Consider the following 20,953-nt stretch of genomic DNA (forward strand, 5'->3'; position numbering starts at 1 on the left):
CCCCCAAACGTTTTGCATTTACCCTCCTATTTTTGTTGAGATTTGTTTTTGTTGTGGCCTTATAACTCAGTGCACTTTACCACTGCTAGCCAATGCTAAAGTGCATGTGCACTCATACCCTAAGACATGGTACAATAGGGTTAAAACTGATTGGCATGTTTATTTGACTAATTAGTCCCTAGTAACGTGGTATATCATATACCCAGACCCCTTAAAATAAATGCTACTAGCGGGCTCGGAAGCACTTATTCTGACTCCCGTTTAAGTATCCCCTGAAACATGTCTTAGTCCTGCCATTGCAACCTGAATGTACTTTTAAACTGCCAATTTGACTTATCAATATACCCCCTTTGCCAAGCCTTAAACTCCCATTTTATTGCATATACGTCACCCCTGTGGTAGGCGCTAGGTAACCATTAGGGCAGGATGCATGATAATTAAAATGTTCGACATGTACTTTTAAGTTTGCATATCATGGTAGTGAAAACTCCTAAATTAGTTTTTTACTATTGTGAGGCCTATCTTTCCCGGTTGTATGACATGACAACGCGTGGTATTACCACTCGTGCCATTACAACGCAGGAATTACAACGAAAGTCGTTACAATGACTTTCGCTGGAGGGCGCTGGATAGTGGAATAGTTTAATTTTCTATTCCAACTCCAGCCCACATTGACAGTAGGGAAGGAGTTGAATAGAAAATTAAACTATTCTCTATCCAAGAGCGCCCTCCAGCGAAAGTCGATGTAACGACTTTCGTTGTAATTCCTGCGTTGTAATGGCAGTGCGGGGTAATCCCCGCGTTGTCATTGCTGTTCACCATCGGTCCCATAGGATAACATTGCATTGCCTTATTACATTTCAACTGCTAACTTGATTGGGAACAGGTAAACGTCTCATGATTGATGTCTGAGAAATTATCATTTAAAACCCTTTTTAATGCTAAGGGCAAATTTCAGTTGCAATTTTAAAAATGGCAATTTCAGAAAGTCTGCATTTTCTGATGGATACATCTGCTTGTTGATTCCTTATCTTTTGAATTACCCCAATGTGCAGCATTCCACAGAAACTTTTCTCCTCAGCTCTCTCACGTCAAACTCCATGTGACTTCATCGGGCCATAAGAAGACTTCGTTGGCGTGCTCACATCAGTTTCCTTTTTTCTGCTCCGTTGACGTGTGATGGTTTTTTCCCAGGCTCTCCATTTCTGGGAGTTTTGTTTGATACTGTTGTTGCGACGTTGAAGCCAGCTGAAGATGACTACTCCTAGGAAGTCGGGATTCAAGCCCTGCAGAAAATGCAGAGGTAAGATGTCCATCACTGACCCTCATGAAAATTGTTTGTGGTGCCTGTCCCTGGATCACGACGTCCGGACCTGCAATTCGTGTAAGCAAATGAATTCAAAAGCCTTGAAGGGGGGGGAGGCCAAGTTATTCATGGCCATGGCCAAGCGGCAGATGAGGGGTCACAGGAGATCTCGGACCCGATTAAAACGCCGACGTCCCATACATTGAGATCCTCCAAGAAGCATGAGAAGAAGCAGCATCGTGGTTCTCTTCCTCGTTCTTCTAAGTCCAAGGCACTATCATAAGGATGAGATTTCTCCAACTCTTTTTCCATTCTTCCCCTCCGGCAGTGAGGGCTGTTACTCCTCCAACTGCAAAGAATGTTTCTACTCCTTCTGCGCTGAGATCTCTGACTCCAGCTCCCCCGCCCCGAGCACTGACTACACAACCAGAGCCAAATTTGTTGCCTCCATGAATGGATCCAGAGCCCTTTGTTCTGGATCCTTATCCTGTGTTCCCGACTCCAGGATCAGATCCTTCGCATTTCTTAAATGCCATGTTTGGTAATCCATCTGGTACACCTGCAGGCCCCATGGGTCCTCTAGCTTACTATGTCCCCCTCATTTCCCTCATGCACCCTGTCTGCCTTTCATGCCTATGACACCAGGGAGTTGGTCTCTACGGGCGCCGAGGCTGCCAACGCTGTCAGATTTTCTGGTGGGTCATGCTCCATTGGATGGTTCTGCACCGGAGCTTTCTGAATCTGAACCAGCACTAGTACGTCCTCAACCAGTTTCGAACCCTGTTCCCTTGAATCCTCCTACGACACCGGTATCAAAATCACAGACGATGCGTCTGGCGCCACCAACGCTGGTTCCAAAGATAAGGTCTCGGAGAGAGGCTCAGAGGCTATTGGAGAAAGAGAAATATCTTGAGGAGTAGGAAGGGACAGAAGAAGGGAAACTTGAACCCTTGATTTGAAAGTTTGTAGAGGCAAGTGGCCTCAATACCTCCCCTGAATGGGAATTGGCGTCACCTAAGGGCTTACCACCTCCTGAAGTGACTTCTTATCATACAGTGATTAGAAAATCTGTTGACCTTTTGGTATTATCTCTGCCTACAGCTGAACTGAAATCATATATTCTTACAGAGGTGCTCCATTCATCTACTTCTGCTTCAGAACCATTGCTGCCCTTCGATGAGGCCTTAACGGAGACTATTTTGGATGTTTGGCAAAAGTCAATATCCTCCCCTGTGGTTTCCAGGACAGTGACTAGGAGGTACAAGGTGGCTCCTGGGGATCCAGTTTTCTATCTGCGCACCCTGTACTGGAAAGCTTGGTGCTCTTCTAAGCTCTCTGCTGGGTCTTTTCCATCTAAGCCTTCTGATAGGGAGTCAAAACATATTGAAACAGTACACCAAGAAAGTTTTCTCATCAGGGAGTATGGCCCTGAAATTCATGAATGCCAGATTTCTCTTGGGTCATTACATCCATGCCCTCATGGACTTGCCCATGGAGATCCAAGGGCTTTTTTTCTGAACTGTTGTCGGATGCCCCGGCTGTTGCTCGCCAGCTAATCCAATCCAGCCTGGACACGGCGAACTCTGTAGCCAGGACAATGCGATCTTCCGTACTGACGAGAAGGCATGCCTGGTTATGTGGTTCAGACTTTTCACCTTATGTTCAGGCTACATTTCTGGGTTGTCCCTTTGATGGGTCCAGCTTGTTTGGAAAGAAGGTGGATTCTGCGCTGCAGCGTTTCAAAGACAGCTAAGCTACAGCAAGGTTCTGGGGCTTTTGACACAGCTCAAGGACTATAGATCCTTTCGCAGGTTTTTCTACTTTGCAAAGAACTAGTCCTTTTGCAGTAGAGAACAGCTTCAGCAGACGCAGCAGACGAATCCTCTGTATAGATCTTGCAGGGGAAGGGGCAGAGGTCGTCAGTGGGGTTCTGCCTGGCAACAAGTTTCCTCCTCCTCCACCTCCTCCCCTTCCTCCTCTCTGACTGTTGGTTTAGGGAAGCAGCTCTAACTCCGACATCTTAGAGCATGCATGTCCCGTGGGGGAGAGGGCTAGGTGGCCTATTTCCTATCTCATTGGAGGTCAGTCAATACAGTCCTCTGGGTTTAAAACATTATAGAAAATGGGTATGCCCTTCCCTTCAAGGAGTTTCCCCCTCCTTTCCCTTCCCGTCAAGGCCTTTGCTCGGAAGAGCATCTCCTGTTTCTTCAACAGGAAGTGCTGTTATTACTTCAAAAGGGTGCAATCAAGATTGTTCCAGAGCAGGAAAGGGGTCAGGGGTGCAGCTCCTGTTACATCCTGATTCCCAAAAAGGATGGTCGTTTGCGGCCAATTCTCGACCTCAGGGTTTTTAATTTTTACCTTAAACAGGAGAAGTTAAAAATGTTGACCCTAGCACAGGTTCTTCTCCCACTGGAAAAGGAAGACTGGATGGTGTTGATTGGTTTGCATGATCTATATTTGCACATTTCCATCTTGAAGTTGCATCGGAAGTATCTCTGGTTTACAGTGGGGTCTCCACATTATCAGTTTGCAGTCCTCCCCTTCGATCTTACTTCCACACTTTGAGTCTTCAGAAAGATTATAGCAGTGGTGGCAGCACATCTCAGAAGGTTGGAGATTCCTGTTTTTTCCTATCTGGATGCCTGCTGCTCAATGCAAAGTCTCCAAAGATTTGCAGGTAACAATACAGCTGTTGTTCAGCTTGGGGTTTTTGATAAACATACCCACATCTCACTTGGTGCCCTCTCAGCGCAACCTGTTAATAGGGGCATTACTGGACACTACTGTGTGTCATGCCTTTCCGTCTCCACAGAAGATTCAAGACATCCAGGCCATGATTTCACTTTTTCAGAATGGAGCAGCTGCTTTAGTCCTGAAGGTCTTGCGCCTGCTCGGTCTGTTTGCTTCCTGCATACTGTTGGTCAACCATGCTCTCTGGCATATGAGGGCCCGCCAGTGGTGCCTCCAAGGGCAGAGGTTTCAACACTACAGAGAATTCAAGGTATTGGCCAAAATCTCCAGAGACACTGCAGCAGATTTGCATTGGTGGGGTGTTCCAAGCAACCTGTCTCCAGTGGTCACATTGATAATGGATACTTCCACTCCAGGGTGGGGAGCTCATCTCGGGGATCTGGAGGTCAAGGGTCTTTGGTCTTCAGAGGAAGGATTGTTTGACATCAATCTTTTGGAATTGCGGGTGATACTTTTGGCTCTTAGTTGGCTCCTGGTTCAGCGTTTTGACAGACAACACTACCGCAATGAGGTACGTCAACAAACAGGGAGGAGTAGGGCCATATCTTCTCTGCAAGGAGGCTCTACAACTTTGGTTCTGGGCTCAGGACCATCTGATTTGCGACTTCGCAAATCATCTAGCCGGGAAGCTGAATGTGCATGCGGACAGTCTCAGTCGTCAATATTTGGCCTATCACGAGTGGCGTCTACATATGGAGGTTGTTCCTCATAGTTTCAGGCTATGAGGGTTCCCTCCATTGGACCTGTTTGCTGCACACGAGAATGTAAACTGCTCCTCATTTGGCAGTATCCAGTATCTGACTTGGGGAGCGTTGGGCGACGCGTTTCAGTTAGATTGGGGCTCGCAGCTTCTTTACGCATTTCCCTGCATACCCTTGAGTCCTTGAGTTCTGAGGAAGATTCGCTAAGACCGGGCCCAAGTCCTATTGATCGCCCGGATTGGCCCCATATTGAGCGCCCCTCATTGGCCACAAAGTGTGTGGTATACAGACCTCTCATTGCACCTTCCTCTCCGTCTCACTCTCAGGGCAGACCTCATCTCGCAATCACAGGTTATAGACCCCCACCTCCAGAGCCTGTACCTTCATGCCTGGAGATTGAATTGGGCAACCTGAGTTCGTTCTCTCTCCCACCGGATGTAGTGGGCATTATTGTAACATCCAGAAGACACTCCCCCTAATCTGTTTATTCTGGTAAGTGGGCTAGATTTGTGAAATGGTGTGGAGAGAAATCTATTGAACCTTTAAACGCGCATTTATCTGATGTTCTCAGTTTTTCTCTTTCTTTGACGCAACAGGGTTGTGCAGTAGCAATTATTTAGGGCTACTTATCCACCTTGTCTGCTTTTCTCTACTTATCAGATCAACCCTTGTTGTTTAAATCTTCCATAGTTATGAGATTCATTAAGGGTCTCACTAATAGGTTTCCTCCCACTCCCTTTATTTTGCAACCAGTGGGATTTGAATCTAGTGCCTGTTTTTGATGGGTTCACCCTTTGAACCTTTGCATAGTGGCCCTTTAAGGTTTCTTACGTTTAAGACTCTGAGGCAGATATACAAGCCCCTTATGACACTTTTGCAATGTCGTTGCGTCACGTTTGTGACACAGCGGTGCATAAACAATGCTGCCAATTTACAGACAGAATCTGTATCCACCAGAAAAAGCATTATAGAAGGTAAGTAACTTGTTCTTCCTGCCCTACTTGGTCCGTGCAGCTTTGGTCTGAGTCACATGACTGAGTTTAGTTGGCAGATGAACTTTCTTTATTCCTCCTAGACAACCACACAAGAGAGGGATTAGGTGTGCCTGCGTGGGCCACCACTGGCATGAGGGGTGGGTAGAACTGGGTGCTGTCTCACTTGCAACTGATTAGGCTGTGCCCTGCCTTCACACAAAGGAGTTGTCACTACTGCATTGTACATACAGCCAGCTTGGAGCCCGGGCGGGGAGGCCACCAAGAGGTATTCCAAAAGGTGGTATCATTTCCACAAAGAAGAACTTCTGTTTTATTGGACTTCAGTTTCACACAATTCTCCTGCATCCAATTTGCCTCATGCAATTGTTGAATTTGTTGCCCACCTCATCAACATTGGATGACACTGACACTACAATTTGAGTGTTCTCGGTGTATGAGACAACAGAAAACCATTAGTACAAATAAGTTTGGCTAGAGGAGTGATAGACGTTGAAAAGAATAGAGCAAAAACAAACTCTATGAAAGTCACCACTTGCTCTCTAGCAGATAGAAAGGATCTGAGGATGGTAAGGGCTGCGCCTTGAAAGCCGATTCTCTCAAGCCAGTTGATAAGCAAGACATGATCAACTGTATCAAATGCGTACGAGAGATCAAAGAGAATCAGTGCAGTCCTACTTCATCTGTCGACCGACCTAATTTCTTCTGTAGCAATAACTAGGGCAGATTTCGTACAATGATGCAGTCTAAACCTATGTTGTGATGAATCCAGGAAATGGTTAACGTCCCGTAGGATATAATGTCCTCACTCGTAGCCTCTCCAGAATCTTGGCAGGAAGTGAAAGGTTGGAAAAAGGCCAAAACCTCTTCATATCAGCAGGATCAAAAGAAGGGTTTTTTAAAAGAGGAAGCACAAAGGCCTTTTTCCAGGCTTCCGGAAAGTGGCCTGAGATTAGAATGTTATTCAGCAGCTGAGTAAGATAGACCGAGGCCTCTGAAGACACAATCTTTAAAACATGAGGAGGGCAAGGGTCAAATGGGGAGCCAGATTTAATTGTTTCAATCAAATTCAGTACTCTTTCTTCCAAAAAAGAGGGGTGAAATGTGTAAAAATATTCGTAAACAAATTATTACTCAGCATCAAAATTTGTAAAACTGCAGGACCAGGGACCTGGACTTTCATGGAAGCACCTTCCTTGTTTGAGTTAAATTCATTAAAATGATATTAACCTTAGACAGAAATTAGTCTGCAAGCTTATTACAAAAAGATTGATCTGGAATGAAAGCTTTGCCTTAATTAAAGTTTGACCGAGTTATAACTGTCTTAAATAATTCTTTAGTAAAATCTTTGGAGGAATTGATTCTTTAAGAAACAATTAAGGCTTTATAGTACTTACTAAGGGATGTATATTTGTTTCTTTCTTCAGGGCAGTATTTTTCCTCCACCTATATTTTTGAGCCCTGCATTTTAATGTAAGTTTTTTTTAGATCTGATGAATACCAGGGGGCTGAGGTTTCCTCTTGTGATTTATCATTGTTTTTTCAGGAGCCAGTGAGGTGACAGAGAATCAATCCAATTGGTGTATTTAGTGACAGCGCATTCTATATTGCTGTCAGACATAGGATTAGAGCTTCTAAGAATGCTTTTAAGTTCTGATTTATCAATTTTCTTCCATAGGCGAAACTTAAATATAGAATAACTAGAATTGCAGGATTTTTTTAGTGGGAACCACAATTTTGATAAAAACAGCATTATGGTCAGACCATGTTAATGGTAAAACTTAATCAAATCTGACGTCCGAATTATTAGTGAATACTCGATCTAAAGTGTTACAGGGTGGATGAGTGGGAAGATTAACGATCTGAGTAAGATCAAAGCTGCAGACAGTTAGCTAAATAGTCAGTGCCTTAATTATCCACAAGCTCTAAGCAAAAATGTAAATCTCCTAAAAGAGTGAAATTGGAAAATTCCATGCAGGATTCAATGAATGTCTGCAGGGAGCTAATGAACCTCTCTTTTGGCCCAGAGGGCGATACACCAAAATACTATTGAAGGTAGCATAATCTTCCATGTGGTTTCCACAGAGTCAACATATTCCAGAACCTTTTGCGAGCAAAGCGCGGAGATACCTCTTAGGTCGATTCAGGCGCGGAAAAAAAAAAAAAAAAAAAAATTGTGTTGTTAAATTTGAATTTGAACATGGGCGTTTCACCAGCCAACTGAGACGCGAGTTGGAATGTAGCCCTAAGGTGGTTGTGAAAGGCAACTGAAATCCCTCCAACCCCCCGTCTAAGTTGTTTGTCAACTCTATAAATGTCATATCCATTAGGGATTGTTCATCTTAAATCAGGGCCTGACGAAGTGTCAGCCCATGTCTCTGTTACAAATACTATGTCTCGACCATGGAGATTGACAAAATCAACAAATTCAAACTTTATTTTAATCAATAACCTAGTGTTTAAAATAATACATTAGAGTGAATGAAGTTTGTCTTGGCTCCACAACCTTAGGAGAGGAGGGTGAGGGAGAATTACTTGTTGAAAAGGTAATAAAATCTGACATGAAAACATAAAACAGTAGAGCAGTGATATTGTGACGCGCTCACATTAAAATCACAAGAGTTACAGCATTTAGGCCTATCCAGAGTACAAAGTTCTAGTAATAAGTCCCTCGTGTACCTTAGATTTGAAAAAAGACCAGGCGTCCTGGCGCACAGCGCATTCCAGCTTCAGACGGGTGGAGACAGGCATGCCCTTGGCGTGTCTTAGGCGCGCCATTGCTGCGCTCATTGCACACATCCTTTGCGTGGTCGTGCCAGCATTCGTGTTTATAGTTTGAATGAAAAAAAGACTAGACTGCACCCAAAATGACGACCGGCAAAAATACTCGCTCTAACAGGTGAGTCAACTAAAGTGCAGAGTGTGCAGTTGGTAAGTAAGTTCAAATCCCCCCTACAAATAGGGACATGTTTAGATCTATAAGTTTCTTCCTCAGGATAGGAAGGCTTTCTTTGTACATAATGTCTCTTTAAAGTAGTCTTGGAAAATATCTATTTATTAGCCTTGCCAAGTGACGTTCTGAGATTTCTTTTAACGGCAGGTCACACTTCCTTTTCATTCTTCTTCTTCTCTAGAAAGGGATAATAAGGGTGACCTCCCTCAGAAGTCTCACCACTGTCCTCCAGGTTCACTGAGAGGAAGGTGAAAAGACACCTACCAAGGCACAAAGAAACCAACAAAAAATGTCAGAGGTACATAAGAGAAGGAAAAGTCAACATGTTGCAGAAAAAAGCTCTCAGAAAATACACACTATGAAATTGAAAAATACAAACAAACTCGTAACACAATCCTAACACAATCAGATCCATTTCTTCTGTATCCCAGTTGGGCCCATTTACCTATACATCTCATCATAAGTCTTCCCTCATTCTTATATCCTTCTTACACAACCTTATATAATAAGTAATCGGCCACCGGCCAAGCCCCAAAAGAATAGAAAACTCACCTGTCATTCCTTTACTCAAAAAGAAACCTGTTTCCCCTAACGTGTCTATCATCTAAAGACTAATTTCTCTTTCCCTTTCACAGCAAAAGTAACTGAGTCCATTGGCAAGTAGCGACTCACCCAATATGTTGTAGCCAGTAACATGTTAGCCCCTTCTCAGTCAGTTTTTGCCCCTTCTACAGCATGGAAATAGTAATTGTCTATAGCTCTGATGACAAATGCTAGACTCAGGTGGCTTGGCCACTCTTATGTTATTGGACCTCACTGTGGCATTTCGCATGATATCCCTTATCACACTTATTTGCCATCACAAAAATATAGACATAAAAGATCTCATGTTGAATTGGCTTTCTTCGTTCTTAGCTGATTGCTCCCAGATTGTTACCATTTCCCCTTTTCAAACCTAATTTAAACCGGTTCCGTGTGTGTTCACAACTCTCCTCCCTCAGCCCTATTGCCTTTAATATCTCTTGTTTTCCTCGTTCTCTCTTTTCAGATATGCTTCTATGCTTATGCTGATGATAAGCCAATTATTTCGCACATAGACAGTGACTTTCGGCTTGTCTTAGGGCCATATGTATCAAGGCAAAATGGGTTCGCAAACGCCTAAATTCGCACAATTCCGGCGTTTGCTAACCCATTTTCGCTAAATGGTATGTATGAAACATTTTTGGTGCAAAATAAGAATCGGTAAAATTGCCATTCCTTATTTTACGATTGCATTTAAGGAATCGCAAATTACCACCAACTTCTAGTTGGTGGTAAGTTCCGAATTCCTTTAAAAAAAAAATAATTTCAAATCAAAAGGTGCCATGTGACGCTCATACATGCCCTTAGGGCATGTATGTGCGCCATATGCGCACACATGTCATTTTCAGGGGTGCAGCAGGGTGTTCTTGAGACACCCCTGCACCCTTGAAAATATTCACAATTTGCAATTAGCAAATTGCGATTCGCAATTTCCCCTTCATTCCTATGGGCCTCCTGGCCCATAGACATGAATGGGAAATTATTCCTTAATTGCGATTAGCAATTTGCTAATCGCAATTATGGAATTTTAATGCTTGTTCCAGCTCCCGACTGCAGCACATTCAAAATGCCACTGCCCACCTCATCCTTGGATTTAACATATATTCTGTAATATCCAATCATTTAATTATCCTCCCCTGGCTACCCATCCGCAAAATGTGCACTTTCAAAATTTCTGTGCCACCAAGAAATAATGACCTCTTCTTCTTACCAGGTGTCTTCACTTTTTGATCACATTTTCAATCAAGAATGCCCTTCTCCAGTTCTCGCCATTTTCTTTTTAAATTCCCAGATTTTGCAAAAATATTTATCCCAGGCTGCATTTGTCAGTTCTTAGTGCAAAATCATGGAATACTCTCCGGCCCTTTCGATGCTCCATCAACAGCCTAACTCTTTCGTAAATTCCTAAAATCTTCCTATTTTCTTTCTAACTTCCGCTACACTTTTGCCTTGCCTTCAGCTAGCACCAGGACATTCTTAGCTGCGCACTTTACAAAATGTCACATGAATCAGTCAAATCTTCATCTATATGGACATGAAAGAGTTTGTGGCCCTTGGGAATTGCAGTTGATGGGTAGTGTACTGCCACAGCCCACCCTTCTTGTGCATACAGTCTGAAATGTGTCAGCAGCACCAGCATTCTGGAATGACCACCAGCCTTTTCTTCTTTGAAAAACCGCTTAGTGTGAGTGTGTTTAAAGTACTGCTTACCCCATACATGAACCACGTTAAGCAGTAACGAGTACCTCCACGCTGCTTCTTGACAGAAAGATTAATTGGCTGAGGGAGGCACTATATTATAGGGCCTGATGAAGGTAAATCTCATTTACCGACTCTAGAATACCGAATTTTACCGATTCGGTATTCTAGATTCGGTAAATGAGATGTAGGTAATAATTCGGTAATTTTTACCGAATCGGTATGATTCGGTAAGTACCGAATCTGTATTTACCGATTCAGTAATTGCCATTGATTCCTATGGGCCATGAGGCCCATAGGAATCAATGTCAATTACCGAATCGGTAAATACCGATTCGGTAAAATTACCGAATTGTCAAGGGGGCCAGGGTGTCACTTTGACACCCTGTTGCACACCTGATTCTGGCTTGTGTTCCATGTGACACACATACATGCCCCTAGGGCATGTATGTGTGCCACATGGCACAGGTGTACATGCACAGATGTGCATGTACACAGGAATTCGTTATTTACTATGAAATAGTATTTCCATTGTAAATAACGAATTCTTAAGGGCCTGTGGCACTGTTTTCAGTGCCACCTACATCTAGATTTACAGATTCGGTAAATTTACCGAATCTGTAAATATTAGGCCCCCTACATCTCAATCTCCAAATACCGGTCGGTAACGGACGAAATCGGCCGTTACCGACCAGTATTTGGCGACCTACATCTGGCCCATATGACATGGCCTTGAGTATGTTGAGGAAGTTAAGTGAGTTCAACACGCTCGAGGAGGTAGGAATTTGTCCATGTGAGAGTGAAGCCTTTTGTGAATGATGGGATAGTGGCTTTCGATTTTGTGATGTCTATGTAGAATCTGATTTGGTAATCTGTTTTGGTGTGGAAGAAATACATGTGGTGTCTATTGAATGCAAGCTTGAAGGGCCTTGGTAAGAATCGATACAATGATTGGCAGCTTTGAGTGATTTTCTTATTTTAGCTTCGTAAAATGATGTCCTTTGAGTTGGATTAGAGTGTTATTTTTTCTTGTCTATCACTGGTACCTCGCTCTCTGAGTGTTCTTGGTTGTTCTAAAGTGCCGATGGTTATGGCTTAGAAAGTGCATTGAGTCCAGCATGTATTTCAAGCCTGTGTTGGCAACATTGAGAAGGATGTTGGCATCCGATGTGGGCTGGTGGGATCTTGAAATGTTGACGCGCTCTTGGACAGTATCCATAGGGTAGTTTTGAGCACAGTAATTACCATGAAGCTATTTTCTCCTAATTCATATTCTTATATGCGTGCTATGTAATGAAAGAATTGGTATTATTTTCCTATTTTCAGTTCAATGAGGAAAATAAGGAAAGATTAATCGGCACTTCACTAATTGGTGGATGGATATTGGATAATCTTCCGAAACTGCCAGAACATTGGATAGCTATATCCGAGAAGGGACTTATTCCGGACATTGTCATCTGTTTGAATGACACAGAAAATGATGGTGAGTAAAAGTTCACATTTGTAAAATAAAATTCATTGGAACAAACTGAATTGTTGCACAGCAGAACCATAATGTCAGGCCAAAAGGCCTTTGTAGTGCCCAGTACATTTACTTCAATGTACCTGTTCTGCCCCAGTCAAAATACGGTCTGAGTGGTATTGCATTTTGTGTAATCCCTGGGGCCACCTGCAGCCCTTCTGGTAGACTTAGGACTGGTTCTAACCATTCAACTGCAACTTTTTAGAATTTTCTCCCTTCCTTTGCTGCTACTCCTCAAATTGGTGGAATCTAGACAATATTTGACAAGTCTTGGAGGTTTGATCCTGTGATAACACTAGTTTCCCCTGTCCCTTGTCTCCTTTTACAGCCTTCTTTTTCCAGGGAAGGAGGTCCAGCTCCCCAATGATCTCAAATCAGTGTGTAAATTCACCTGAAGAATGCACTGCCTCCAATTCCTTACTTGAACCTCTTTCAGGCGCCACAATGGATCCTGAAATGTTTTCTTCCACTATCTTCCATCAACGGCCTCTCCATCTCTATCATTTGCCCACTAAAACAATGGCATAATGGTCAGATCGAAAGGAAATTGATGCTCACATAACTTATGTGACACAAGACTCAAAACCCCATGGTGCTAAACTAACAATGCATTTCAAGCACACCTTGTCATAGCAGAATGGGGCATGACCCGCCCGCTTCATCCAGAAATGGAAAAAAGGATTTACCTGATATAACAATGATTAAGGCGTATTAGCCGAAACGCGTTTGGAAGAGATTGAAAACTGCAGCCCTGTGTTGAATAAAGAGCTCTGTTTTCTCCGATGTCAAGCCTTGGCATTTTGTTTGTACTGGTGTGTCAGAAGCAGGATGCTCCGTTCCTGCATCCCGAAGCCGCCCTGTCAGGGTCGGTGGCCCCTCAGCACAGAGGAAAAGTTGTGTGTATATATATATATATATCATCACACAGTTTGCCTGTAATGAGGAGCCCACACCGGTAAGTTTGTTTTTCGCCAACTCATTTAATGCAGAAACTGCTTCTCAGACAGACAAAGGGCTTCGCTGAAGAGTAATCACCTTGATCCGACGCGTTTCGTGCTTGCGCACTTAATCATGGATGACAGGTTACTGAAGCAATTCAATGCACGGCAGGAAGCACAGCCTACATTATCAATTAAGAGTCACTGCCCATGTGGGCGTGGCCATCCCGTGGCCTGATGGTCCGTGTAGTTTTGTGAATTGTTCCTCAAGTGAGTCTCCGTGCAAAGAGCCCGTTTTTCAAAAGTGTTTCCCCAGTGGGTTGCGAACTGCATCACTCCGCCCATCTTCAAAGACCCATCAATGATTCTGCATCGGGCTTACCGGGCCTCACACCGCTCCGCCGCTTGACGGGGCAGCAGGACTGTACCGAAGGTGCAGCTGGGCTTACCTCGCGGCTAGGCAGTGCCACTAAATAAACCATCGCACAGTTTGCCTGTAATGAGGAGCCCACACCGGTAAGTTTGTTTTTCGCCAACTCATTTAATGCAGAAACTGCTTCTCAGACAGACAAAGGGCTTCGCTGAAGAGTAATCACCTTGATCCGACGCGTTTCGTGCTGGCGCACTTAATCATGGATGACAGGTTACTGAAGCAATTCAATGCACGGCAGGAAGCACAGCCTACATTATCAATTAAGAGTCACCGCCCATGTGGGCGTGGCCATCCCGTGGCCTGATGGTCCGTGTAGTTTTGTGAATTGTTCCTCAAGTGAGTCTCCGTGCAAAGAGCCCGTTTTTCAAAAGTGTTTCCCCAGTGGGTTGCGAACTGCATCACTCCGCCCGTCTTCAAAGACCCATCAATGATTCTGCATCGGGCTTACCGGGCCTCACACCGCTCCGCCGCTTGACGGGGCAGCAGGACTGTACCGAAGGTGCAGCTGGGCTTACCTCGCGGCTAGGCAGTGCCGCTAAATAAACCATCACACAGTTTGCCTGTAATGAGGAGCCCACACCGGTAAGTTTGTTTTTCGCCAACTCATTTAATGCAGAAACTGCTTCTCAGACAGACAAAGGGCTTCGCTGAAGAGTAATCACCTTGATCCGACGCGTTTCGTGCTGGCGCACTTAATCATGGATGACAGGTTACTGAAGAAATTCAATGCACGGCAGGAAGCACAGCCTACATTATCAATTAAGAGTCACCGCCCATGTGGGCGTGGCCATCCCGTGGCCTGATGGTCCGTGTAGTTTTGTGAATTGTTCCTCAAGTGAGTCTCCGTGCAAAGAGCCCGTTTTTCAAAAGTGTTTCCCCAGTGGGTTGCGAACTGCATCACTCCGCCCGTCTTCAAAGACCCATCAATGATTCTGCATCGGGCTTACCGGGCCTCACACCGCTCCGCCGCTTGACGGGGCAGCAGGACTGTACCGAAGGTGCAGCTGGGCTTACCTCGCGGCTAGGCAGTGCCGCTAAATAAACCATCACACAGTTTACCTGTAATGAGGAACCCACACCGGTAAGTTTGTTTTTCGCCAACTCATTTAATGCAGAAACTGCTTCTCAGACAGACAAAGGGCTTCGCTGAAGAGTAATCACCTTGATCCGACGCGTTTCGTGCTGGCGCACTTAATCATGGATGACAGGTTACTGAAGCAATTCAATGCACGGCAGGAAGCACAGCCTACATTATCAATTAAGAGTCACCGCCCATGTGGGCGTGGCCATCCCGTGGCCTGATGGTCCGTGTAGTTTTGTGAATTGTTCCTCAAGTGAGTCTCCGTGCAAAGAGCCCGTTTTTCAAAAGTGTTTCCCTAGTGGGTTGCGAACTGCATCACTCCGCCCGTCTTCAAAGACCCATCAATGATTCTGCATCGGGCTTACCGGGCCTCACACCGCTACGCCGCTTGACGGGGCAGCAGGACTGTACCGAAGGTGCAGCTGGGCTTACCTCGCGGCTAGGCAGTGCCGCTAAATAAACCATCACACAGTTTGCCTGTAATGAGGAGCCCACACTGGTAAGTTTGTTTTTGGCCAACTCATTTAATGCAGAAACTGCTTCTCAGACAGACAAAGGGCTTCGCTGAAGAGTAATCACCTTGATCCGACGCGTTTCGTGCTGGCGCACTTAATCATGGATGACAGGTTACTGAAGCAATTCAATGCACGGCAGGAAGCACAGCCTACATTACCAATTAAGAGTCACCGCCCATGTGGGCATGGCCATCCCGTGGCCTGATGGTCCGTGTAGTTTTGTGAATTGTTCCTCAAGTGAGTCTCCGTGCAAAGAGCCGGTGATGTGATTAATGGGGTGTTTGAACTGTGACACTGACCCCACAACCCACTGGGGGATTTTATTTCAATTTTGCACCGAGAATGAAACACGCAAAAACTTCTGCACTACAAGAACCATCAGGCCATGGTTATGGCCACGCCCACTGAGGCGGGGATTATCAAAGATTGGTGCAGGCATTAAAGACTGGTTTCATTCACAGTAAGTCCTCAACCCTTTGAAGAAGTGCGGCAGAGAGCACGAAACGCGTCAGGGCTAGACATTATTCTTGTGAGGCAGCAAGCTGTTCCTGCGCTGTTTGCATCATCATTAAAAGGCAAAATCGAGTTTTCCTGTTTGTGGCTCCCTCATTCCAGGCAAACCTTGTGTGATGGATATATATATATATATATATATATATATATATATATATATATATATATATATATTTGTGCAGATTCCGTATCAAAAGACACAAAACCACAATCCCAGTGGTAAGGAAGATACAGACACGGTCCTCAGTTCAGTGCTTAAGTTTTATTTTTGGTGCTCAAGCGTCACGACGCGTTTCGGTCCCACCTTGGACCTTGATCACATGACACAGTGTAATAGATCACATGGGTTTAAGTGCTTTGTTGGCAATGATGACATCAACACAGTACCATAGATATAGAAGAGTTCCAATGGAACAGAACCACAATTAATATCATTGCTTGATCTAATATGTCAGTTTAAAACGGTACATAAAACCCTGGTTTAAAAAAACGTGATAAAGTGCAGTAGTATATACAAACAAGGTTAGAAACTTGATTTACCTTGTTTGAAAAAGTGCTCGTGCAAGTGCAAAAGACAGAATAAAATTAGTAGGTGCGCTATGATGTTTACAAGAGTTTCTACAATTTTGAGCCAAAAATTGGTTGCATATGATGCGCAATAAAAGTCACACATATTTCGGTATAAATACCCGAGCCATAACATTTTTGTGTGGAAAACACATATGTCACAAGTTTTTAAATGTCGGTATAAATACCCGAACCATAGCGTCTTGCGTAGTAAATACATTTGTCACAAGGGTTATTTACAATAAAATTTCAAAGAAATAAAAGAAGTTCAATTACAGGATTTTGGAGCCCCAATAAAATAAGATTATAAGAAGTTCAGTTACATGGACATTCGTTGTTTTATAGTCAAGGGTTGATTTGGAGAGGTTGGACTCGTCAAGTAAGTTTCATAATATACATTTCTGTGTCATACCAGTGATCTCATAATTATAACCCTCATATGCTGGCTAATTTGATTGCAAGGTTAAGCGGGTGCTCATAAGGATGTGCTGTATGGACTGACATAGGGTCCTATCACGCTATTTTGTATGCTACTGTTTATAAATAGATTAAAATACAACATTAAGGGGGTCATTAGGATGGAGGATTTTCCGCATCCTCCGGGCCGGCGGAAGCCACCGCCGGCCCGGAGGATGCGGAAAATCCTCTGCGGACCCACCAGGACCCACCGCCACATTAGGATGGCTGGTGGGTCATGGTTTAGGTCCACAGCTTTTCCGCCGCGGCTGGCTTACAACCGCGGCGGAAAAGCACTAAAATGGTGAAGGTGTCTCTTAGACACCGTCAGCCAGATTAGGATGTGCTTGGGAACATGCTTTTCCGCGGCGGCTTTTCCGCCGCGGAAAAGCATGTGTAACTGCACTGCAGGGGCCCACTGCGGGCCCCCTAGGTGTAGTGGGGGGTGGGGGTGCACATGGGGGGTACCTATGGTACCCCCTGCATTTGCGTGCACAATGCAGCAGGCACCGCGCGGTGCCTGCCGCTTTGTGCACGCAAATGCTGTGCATGCATTTTTAACATTGCTGCGGGTGCAGCTTGAAGCTCCACCCGCAGCAATGTTAAAAATAGAGGATGGGACCGCCACCCAGGCGGTCACATCCTAATCTGCACAGAGGGAACGCCGCAGCCCATGCGGACGTTCCCTCATGCTCTGGGGTCGCGGACGGACTCAAGTCCGTCCGCGATCCTAATGACCCCCTGTGTCCTAAATTTCATATCAATATAAATAGCAATAAAAATATGGTTAATAAATAGGATAAGATAGCATACAATATGTGTGAGCAAACCGCAACGTTAATATTAGCCTCAAGGGAGTGTATGAATGGGAGAAAACTGTACCAGAATTAACAAAAGAAGAGATACCAACAATTCAAATCAATCATAAAGCTTTGCTAATGTATCAGATGCATCTGTGGGTAGGCTTACAAGCAGGTCGACAGATCTTCAGTCATGTTAAGACCCGTAGGCTGTTTTGTATTAAGCTCGAGGATGTATCTTGTTTATAACTGACGTAGTTTTTCTTCGCGGTTGCCACCCCTTCTACTGGCTGGTACCGAGTCAATAACAAAGAAACTAAGTTCCCGGCTGTTGGAGTTGTATACGGATTTGAAATGCCTAGCCACCGGGTATGTGTTATCTTGATTAGTTATAGCCCTGAGGTGTTGCAAAATACGTTTATGAACTTGGAGTTTAGTACTCCCCACGTACATAAGTTTGCAGGGGCAAGATAGCACATATACTGCAAATTCTGTTTTGCAAGTCAAGAGCTGTTTTATCTTGTGTTTTTGGTGGTCAAAAGGCGAAGTATAAAATTTCATATTAGTACCCTGTTTGCAAGCCTTACATACTTTACAGTTGTAGAATCCACTGTGGGTTTTAAGCCAATCTGTGGATTCTATCACTTCTGGACTGGTCTTTATGAGTTCATCCCTCATGGAACGGCCTCTACTATAGGTGATAGATGGACGCATCGGTAGAGTACCACCGATGACCGGGTCACATAGTACTAGGGGCCAATATTTCCTAATTATAGACTCAATTTTTTTGTGTTGTTGGCTGTATTGTAGTATTATTCTAAAGGGGATGCCCCTATTAGAGGTTGTACCTACATTGGCTTGAATACTGTTGGGTCTACAAGGAATAACTTGCGTGTTTGTACCTGTCTGTAGTAGGGATGAACGTTCCTTGACCATAGATTTAGTGATGGCAGGATTAATGAGTTCATCACTGTACCCTCGTTCCCTGAATCTGATGGCACTTTCAGTTTGTGCTTTAAGTAAGTCTTCTTCTCTGCTATGAATACGTCTCAACCTCAGCATTTCCCCATAGGGAATGCTGGTTATTAGATGGCGTATATGGGAGCTTGAGGCATGCAGTGTTGAATTCCCTACTGTGGTTTTTCTGTGGAGTCTTGTTTCTACTCTGTTCTGATGGATAAACACTTCAGTGTCAAGAAATGTTACAGACTCAGCACTTATATTTGCGGTGAAGTGTAGATTCAGCTCATTTTTGTTAATACAGTCTACAAATTCATTGGCTTTTTGTACATCACTGTTCCAAACAATAAAAAGATCATCAATAAACCTATACCATGTCACGATATGGCCTAACATGATCTCCCGATGTTCCACCTTAAGAACCAGCTCCTCCCACCAGCCCATGTGCAGACACGCCTAGCTGGGGGAGAAGCTGGCTCCCATGGCGACACCCCTGAGTTGTTTAAACAGAAGATTGTTAAACATAAAGATGTTATTGTTCAGACAGAACTCCACCATTTCAAGTAACATTTTTTTGTGTTGTTTCATATTACCCATAGATTTTTCAAGAAAATATTCCAACGCTCTTAGACCATCGGTATGGATTATACTTGTGTAGAGGGAACTAACATCAAGTGCCATTAGTAAATACCCTGGTTCCCATTTCAAATCATTCAGTTTCTTTAAGAAGTCACTGGTATCACCAATGTATGATGGTAGTGCCTTGACATGTGCCTGTAAAAAGTAGTCCACATATTGGGAAACGTTCTCAAGGCAACTCCTTCTTGCAGAAATTATAGGACGCCCTGGAGGGTTGTTCGGGTCCTTATGAAGTTTAGGTAAAAAATAAATGGTTGGTACCACAGGGAAAGAGTTATTAAGAAATTTGAACTCTTGATTTGTGATAAGTCCATCATATTTCCAGTGGAGAAGTTTTTTAGCAAATGTCTCATACATCTTTTTTAAGTCTGTAGCATTGCACCTCATGTAACAGTTCTTATCATGTAATTGATCGAAAGCCTCTTTGGTGTACATTTCTTTGCTTAACAACACAATATTACCCCCTTATCAGAGGGTCTGACCACAATCTTGTTGTTCTTTTTCAATTTTGCCATAAGGGAAAAGTATTCAGTCCTTCCCTTATTATATCTTTTTCTCTTTTTATTAATGTCCACATTTAATATTTTAAGTTGTTCAGTGACTTGATCATGAAATAGATCAATTGAGTCTTTTAACATGATTGGGTTGAAGGTTGATTTTGGTCGAAATTGTGTCAAAGGACCCCCAGTGTTAAAAGCTGTCAAGGTGTTAGTTTCACTTGTGGCATTTAAGTCCACTGTGCCCCCTTGGGTGTTTGTTGAGTCATCGTCCCAAAGTTCTTGAATCTCCTGTTGCAGAGTGCCCCCCATTCGTTTGGGAGTTAAAGGTATCTTCGCTTGTGGAGGTAGAATTGTTGCGGTCACTCTTTTTTATTTTGAATGTGGTATTTTTGTAGTTTTAATTTTCTTGTGCCTTTGAATAGATCAAGTCTTGTTTTGGCGTAGGGGGCGCTAGGTGGCGCCAAACCAAGATGGCAGCACTGGTGTGAGGCTCTCGCCAGACCGAGCACTATCACACGATCCTGCATCATCCTGCCTAGTGAAAACGGCCTGACTTTACTCCCAACGTGTTCCTGACACCTAGACGACCACAGCGGTGCCTGGATTGCCTTCAACGGACGGCGGGCACTGATGCCCCGGAGCAATTGACCTTGAGTGGACCCGGGCGCTGGAGAGGGAACTTGCGGTCGGCGGAACGACCAACCAGGAAAGACCGGTGCTTTCAGGCCTGCACGCAACGGCTGGAACGTCTCTCCCGCTCCGAGGTCCAGATTACCCCCAGCGCTTGGGCGCTGTCGTCGGAGGTACAACCCTGCTCGCGGGAGAGGTACGTGTGGCCCTGTTGCCCCCCCCACTGCCAAGAGCGGGACTGTTTGACGGCGGTCCCGGCGCGCACTGCACCCCCGAAGCCTCGACATCCTGCTGACCCCCCAGGTGCGCGGCGGGGACCGGAGACTGCCACAGCCGCGCCAATTTGCCGAAATAGTGCGGCATCATCGCCGGCTCCTTCCCGAGGCACAGGCACAGGCACAGTCTGCACTTCA

The 20,953-nt window shown here is 44.5% G+C and overlaps 1 protein-coding gene across 3 annotated transcripts in view; it reads left to right on the top strand.

Moving 5' to 3' along the window:
• AK9 (adenylate kinase 9) overlaps positions 1-20,953 on the top strand; it is a 1,394,796-nt gene that overhangs the window by 349,540 nt on the left and 1,024,303 nt on the right. For all 3 annotated transcript variants that reach the window (XM_086926806.1, XM_086926808.1, XM_086926807.1), the window contains exon 19: positions 12,313-12,469. In XM_086926806.1, the coding sequence (XP_086782932.1) occupies positions 12,313-12,469 (157 nt within the window). The remainder of the gene's footprint in view (positions 1-12,312; positions 12,470-20,953) is intronic.

Source organism: Lissotriton vulgaris, chromosome 6, assembly GCF_964263255.1.
Source record: "Lissotriton vulgaris chromosome 6, aLisVul1.2, whole genome shotgun sequence".
In the NCBI taxonomy this organism is placed as follows: Eukaryota; Metazoa; Chordata; class Amphibia; order Caudata; family Salamandridae; genus Lissotriton; species Lissotriton vulgaris.